We start from the raw sequence: 7,340 nt of genomic DNA, 5'->3' as shown, positions 1-7,340 counted from the left end.
AAAGAGTGTTATTCATATACATAGCTCTTTGCATGACAGTCTGGGAAATAAGCTATTTATAACTCAAATATCTCTATCCACAGCTTATAAATTTCTTACAAAAATGATCCACTTCCAGATCATCAGATATGGAAGGTTTTTACAAAGGAAAGTAGTAGTTTCACTAAATCCTGATTTACAGGAGTATAATGAAGGTAAAAATGTTATGCGTGATCACTGGTAGAATTTAGCATGGATATTATTTTTTGCCCTTGTTTAAAACTGTGCACTACTGCTGAGTGCACAGGAGGGCTGGGGGCAACCAGCTGTGGAACTGACATATCCATGCTCTAGCAGTCAGAGAGGGTGTTTTATGGCCTGTGCCTTACTCAGTATATGGGGCAGGATATTAACAGGATATTAACAATATCAGTGTACTTTCTTCTAAGCATTTGCCTTATCTTCTCTCTCTGTCTTCTGTTCCAGCATAAATAAAGATTATATTAATCATAAGTTATTAATCATAAGATGAAAGTGTTCAGTGGAAATGGCTACTTCAGATTATTATTGTGCAATATTGACATGCAAACCCAGTAACTTCTTTTTCCTCTATTATTTCCCCCAGGGAGCAGCTCTGATTCGAATGTTGGCTAACTTTATGGGCCACTCTGTGTTTCAAATGGGCTTACAAGTAAGTAAAAGCATTTCTGACTTTTTGTATGTGTGCATTTCTAGCAGTTTCACTCGCTCTCTCTTTTTACTTTTAAAACTGTATTTGCATCTATTTGTGGAAATATTTCTTTACTTCAGGAACATCTGAGCCATGAACATGTCCCTGAAGGTGAATTTGATGGAAGATGCTGAGCAGTATTGCACATGTTGCCCCCAGTTTCACCTATATTTCTTTGTGTATCAAGTGATTGCACTTTAACTGGCACATGGTTTTGTGTCCGTTTTATGTAGATTGTCTCGTGAAAGCCATTGTATCCGCGTGACAACTTTGTGAAGGGATAGCTGAGGAAAGAACAATTTCTCTTTATTTACAGCTGTGTGCTGGAATAACAAATAACAAATGATGTCAAGCCAGCTAGAAAATACACAGCCCTGAAACTAGTAATGATTTTCAGATGAGTATTTTGCCTTCCCTTCCCTCATAGCAAAATCCTTCAGCTTTATTTTTACCTTTTATAGCCATGGAGAGCTCTCTGCCTTAATCATGTTTTGAAAACTCAGTCTACCTTTTAAAAGAATTTTAAAGAGATAACATTTCTGTTCTAGGAGAAAGGAATTCAATGTGCTGATTACCAAGGATTAACTCTTCTCAGCAATAATTCATTGTAAATGAGTGTTTCCTAAACTATTTAAAAACAAACAAGCCAAAACATAAAAAACAATGCGACTCCCTCTGTTCCTTTGAAATCTGCTTGAGTAAATCATGTTACAGGCAGCTGTGATTGATGAATTATGTATGATGCAGCCTGCTACTTAGAAGTGTCCTTTAAAGTAAATTGATGTTCACCTGAAATACAATTATGCTAAGATGGAAAGAGCAATCAATCTTATCTGTTCTTAGTAAGCTTTGCATTTTGAAATTTAAAGAAACTAGATCTAGGATCTGGTCATTTTTTAGCAGAGTGATTCTACCTGTAACCAAAATAAACTGGAAGATAAAATATAAAACAAAAGTTAAAGAAATATATTGGTTATGTCAGAGGAGTGTGTTCTATGCAATAGGCAATGAAGGGAAGCCTGCTGGGGAAATACAGCTTTTTGGAGATTTTACGGGACATTCAGGATTGACAGCATAATTTATTCACAGGACCCAGCAGGATCATTTTCTTAGTTGTAACACCAAATCAGATCAGTTAGATAATCTTCTTATCCAGGTAAGAAGTCTTGAAATCAAAATTTTCCTTCATAAAGTCTTTTATATGTCAAGGCTAAAGCCCTCATCTCATTTAATCCAATAAAACTTATGTCCTTAGACCAGCAGCTCCATACTCCAGCCAGAAACTTCAGTTTGCATGGATCCGTTCAAATGGAAATTCAATAGCACTTTTTTTCCCTAAAAAACCCCATTTCACTCTGGGTTTTAGAAAGGGAAAGTTTGAATACCTAAATCTCAAACCTTGGTTTTTCTATTTTTGTCTGTGTTTGCTTAAGAAATATCAGCATGCAACTTGTCCTGAAGCAAATTTAGAAAAAAACAACAGATCAAAGAATAGGGCTATGCAGGGATTAAATAATCATAATTACCATAAAGTTGTAATGGAGCTTTGTTTTTATATTTTAGTGGTTTCCTATTATTTCTGCTTTTCACACATTCTGCTCTAAATAGAAACTCTTCTGTTTGCTAATGAAAGTCTATGGAAAGTCTAACTGTGAAAATCTGACTAGTGAAAAGTCTTGGCACCAGTTCAGTATGAAGATGATATTCTAACTTCTTTTATAAAAACTGTTTGAAATCCAGATAGAGATTTTCCATGTGCATGTCTCCAAGTTGAACAAAATAAAGCATAAATTTCATAAGCTTGTTCATAAGCTACAAATTACACGATTAGAAATGTCTGTCAGTCATCTGGTTCTCCATGTTCTGTGCATCTAGCAAAGCTTTGCTAAGGACAAGGGGAACATTAGGACTAATTTACCCTTTCTCTCATGCATTGGTTTAGGCTTTTTAGCTGTTTAGCCCCAATACCATTACTTAGGATTTAGCGTTTTGTTGTCTTGAATTCAGTTTTATAATGGAATGCTAAATGGCCTTTCTCAAGGATAGCTGCAAAATCAAATCTTAATACTATTTATAAATCTATTCAAATAAAAGAGACTCTAAAAGTGCACTTGGTGTTTCATTCCTCCTGGGTTATTCCAGTGGCTTGCTGAGTAACTGAGTTCTGAAGGACCTTTGCTTTATCTTACTTTTTTTTTCATTAGCCTCCAGTAGTAGCACAGTAGTAGTAATATTATTCAGGTATTAGGTATGTCCTTAAGTGTTTCACAAATGAAAAAAAAAGTAATCCTCTAGTCTTATTACAGTAGGATAAACTGAAATGTACCTCTTTATTTGTGTTTGCATTGAGTGTTTGGGGTTTTATGGAAATCAAGGTATGATTCATTATCCAATTAGGAGCTACAGAATTAGAGCTTTTATATAAGAGAATCTATAAATTATATATTAACCTTTGGTTAAGGAAAGGAAAAAATGACGTTTAGAGCTAGAAGCAAATGGGATAGCTCCCTTTTTCTGTTTGTTGCCACTTTTTTTCTTAATATAATTATAGGTAATTACATTACCCAGCAGATGGACTTTTTGAAGAGCGGATCAAGACACCTTGAGGGAGAAAAGTGCCTTCTATGTCAAAGAAAACAATCATTGTATTAAAAAGAAGAAAAATGTTAATGAAGGAGAGTGGAACTCTTTATTGGGTGTTCTTTAACGATGAATATGAGCTCAAGCAAATGTAATGCATGTGGTCCCTAACAGTAAAGCAAACTGTTCTGTTGAGAGCCTGCAAAGGAGGTGAAGTTGTAGTAGAGATGCTCAGTTTTACAGTGTAGATGGCTTTGTAGAGATTCATATCTGTAAGGAACGACTGGCTTGTTCCTGTCATGGTAAATATATTGTGAAAGACCATTGGATTATAGCGTGGAAGTTCCACAGTAAAACTGCAGCCGGGAGACTAACAAGTGCAGGTATGATTTTCTGGAACCCCTTCAAAGACATATGATGTCTTGTATCATGTGACATTTTCAAACGATTCATTAACAAAAAGAGAACTTTCTCACTGTTTTCACATGACACTCCATAGACAAAACCAAAAGAGAGCATATTTATATTGGCTGTAATGAATAATTGAATAATGACAGTCATAGCCACAGCTGGAAACAGCTGCATACGAGAAAGTCACAGCTATTAATTTTGTAGAAAATGCCTAAAAAGCTGTTCCTTCTCACAGGAAGTGACTTCTTTCTTCTTAAAAGACCTGACATCTTGAATGATGTGCAAAGTTTCTTGTGCTCCAGGGAAATTCAAGAACTGCATGTCACTGAATGCCAGTACTCTTCTTACAAAGTGGTGTGACTTTTCAGTCAAAAAGCCATTTATCAGCCAGGACAGTGATTAGAGTATGAAGAGGCTTGGTCAGCACCACTTGCTCTGACTGTGTTTCTGGACTGCATAGTTTGGTAGAGAAAGAAGCTGTAAGTTGGCCTTATCATTCACTCATCACTCAGGGCAGTAATATGCAATGTAATACTAGATTTGTGTGAAATTTTCATCTGTAGGCTAACCTGTGTGCTTGAAATGGATGGTTGCTTACATGACTGCTGCCACTGTATTACATTTCCTGAACGGTTTTACTGCTTTCTGGCAAGGCATCTCTTCAAGTTATCAGCAGGTTTGTTTTGTTGGTTTTGGGTTTGTTTGTGGTTTTTTTGTGTGGGTTTTGTTTGTTTTTGTTTTTGTTTTTGTTTTTTTTTCAAATTAAGCGTAGATAGAAAGCCTTGGTACTTAGATGTGTGAAGAGAGGCACCTCCAGCTCTGTAATGAGACATTTCTGCACTGGTTTCTTGAATTTTTTCAATTTGGTTTGATTATTTTGGAGCCTCATCTCTATTACTGTACGTTTGTCAACACTGCATTTCATTTGCCATGTGCCAGCTCATTGATCACATAGATCTGTATCCTTTTGAACTTCACTTGCTGCTACGTGTGTGTTCATCACTCACTCTGATTTAGTGCATCATCAGCAGTTTGAATTAGTTACTCTAGGAATCTCTGTTTCTGTGATAAATTAACCGCTTTTGTACTTTGGCTTCACATTGTACATCTAGAAGAAGAATTTCCATACAGTGCTTTGGGTATATGCTGTCTTTGTTGGTGCTGTTGAGTGGCCACCGTATTGAAACAAATTGGTCAACCTTTCAGAGGAGCTGTCTGGGGAAATGTGACATGCAGGCTGTTAAATACAGCAAGGTTGAGATTTCAATCACTTTTTACTATCATAAAGCCAGCTAGTTAAGAAATTTTTTTTCATCCACACTGCTTACTATTTCCTGCTTTTTAGACACCTTTGTGAATGCCTATTCTGTTTGAGTTGTGGCAGCCAATGTGAAATCCTGTCAGAAACTTCCTAGGTGTAAAATAAAGCACTAATGTGCTATTTTTCATATTGCTTGTGACTTCTGTCCAAGAATCTAGTAGGACAAGAAATGTATTACTATATTTCCACAGTATTATTTTATAATCTATTTTTATACAGCATATTAAACAGGTTTAAGTGTACCCATTTTATCATACTTGTTTATTGTATCTTTATTCCCAGTTCACAACAGTTAGCTCTATGCTGTTTAAAATGAGACATCATTAGAGACTTCTTAATAGAATTTTCTGTAAAAACAAACAAGCAAACAAACAAAAGAATCAGGCACCTTAGGATCAGGCTCAGTGAAGCAATGAGCTGTTGATGCTGTCCCTGGATAAAAAATGCACATGGAACCTGCCTGGAGTCTTCCTTTGGCTCCATGGGAGGATGTAACTTTTGCCACCAGGCAGGACCATCTTTACAGGTGGAGTATGTCTGGTGTTGCAGCTCATCTTGCTGATGCATTTAGTAAAGTACTTTTCAGCTAATTCTGTGCCCATCTCTGATTTAGAAAAGCACAGAGTGTACGACCTTGGTGAACATCAAAGGGTCACCATGGGCAGATTATATCACAGTTATTTGCTACTGATCCTTTTATTTTTTAAACTGTCTCACTGCTACAGACTGTTGTCAACAAGATAACTTGAGCATGTTAAAAGCAGGACATAGGAAGTCATAGGAAATCTCATAGGAGCTGACATCACTGTTTTCTAACCCGCATGTTGTGCAAGATTGATAATACCTTTCACCTTTTCTGGCCCCTCAGCATTTCTAATGCTTCTAATTTACATCACTTTAGATTTTAGGCTTACATTTGTTAAATGATTGCAGTGTTATGGACTTTTTCTGCAGCTTTTTCCACCATGATTTAAGTAGGTCAGTAACAGTTTACATAAGAGACTTCTGTAAGTGGTAGTGTCACAGTATTTTTTCCCTTTGAAAGTGTGAAACATGTACAACATAGTAAAGGCCAGACTCAGCTGTCACTGCCAAAATTGGAAGTCCTTTCTCTAGCTCTAAGAAGATCTGAGTACACTGTGTGTATAACAAAATCCTTCTGTTTAAAGAAAAAATGTGATTGAAGATGCGTATTTTTTTAATGTACAGTTATTAAGAAATGTTAAAGGTAATTTTATCTTTGCATTCTTTTCCTATTTTGCATGCATCTAACTAGGACTTTCAATTACACAATGGCCAGCTAGCTCTGAGTGCTCAGCATGGCTGCAGCTCAGCATCTGATGGCACTAAGGTGGACCTCCAGAAGATGTTGGTCATGCAATTAATATTGATTTAAATAAATCAATAAGAGTAACATGCCTACACATCTGGGGGGATAGTGAACCACTGTGATTAAAAAAAAACAACAAAAACCCATTAAATGTGGGTATCTGTTTTGGAACCCAAGAAGATGTTCTGTCAAAGTATTTAGCGTTAGAAACTATTTCAGATATTCAGAACAGACTTCACATTGGTTTCAGTCACAGACTCCAGCTCTGCTACAAATCAGACCACAGGGCTGAATGTAATGTACCCACAATTATAGCAGCCCACCACCATGACTACTGGTGGTTTTTGCCCAATGTAACTTAGATGCTTTCCAGAGAGAGATTTTTCCTACAATGTTGCATTAAGCTGAATATTCCCATTTGTTTTTTTTTATTCCTTCCCCTCCTTTCTACTCTGCTTTTTGTCCCTGGATCATTCAGATCAGGCAATTTTCCTCCCCGGCTGTTGGGGATTGCTGAGAGAAGGGAGACAGGCTCTTAAACTTGGTAATGGTTTTGAACTGAGAGAGGGGAGATTAAGGTTAGGTATTAGGAAGAAATTCGTCACTATAAGGATGGTGAGGAACTGGAATGGATTGCCCAGGGAAGTTGTTGATGCCCCATCCCTGGAGCTGTTTAAGGCCAGGTTGGACAAGGTTTTGTGCAACCTGGTCTAGTTGTAGGGTTCCCTGCTCATGGCAGGGGGGTTGGAACTTGATGATCTTTAAAGTCCAACTTCCAACTTTAATGATCCTGTGATTCTATGAATCTTGACTTTCTTTGTCAGGGCCCTAACCTCCCTCTCAGTTTAAGCACCTGTGAGCCATCAGTAAAGGGAAGAAAGATGGACTCTTTAGCTGCTAAGTCAACCTAAAGTTGATCAGTGCTAGTAAAAAGCATGTTCCTGGAACAGGATCACTTCCTTCTGACCTTCAGACCTGTGCTCCAGTGC

General features: G+C 37.1%; 1 protein-coding gene across 1 annotated transcript in view; it reads left to right on the top strand.

Moving 5' to 3' along the window:
* Positions 1–7,340, top strand: part of TRHDE (thyrotropin-releasing hormone degrading enzyme) — a 205,995-nt gene that overhangs the window by 118,160 nt on the left and 80,495 nt on the right. The window contains exon 6 of the mRNA XM_010003071.1: positions 605–670. Coding sequence (XP_010001373.1) covers positions 605–670 — 66 coding nt within the window. The remainder of the gene's footprint in view (positions 1–604; positions 671–7,340) is intronic.

Source organism: Chaetura pelagica, unplaced genomic scaffold, assembly GCF_000747805.2.
Source record: "Chaetura pelagica isolate M959 unplaced genomic scaffold, ChaPel_1.0 scaffold288, whole genome shotgun sequence".
Taxonomy (NCBI): domain Eukaryota; kingdom Metazoa; phylum Chordata; class Aves; order Apodiformes; family Apodidae; genus Chaetura; species Chaetura pelagica.
This window is presented reverse-complemented; position numbering and strand designations above follow the sequence as displayed.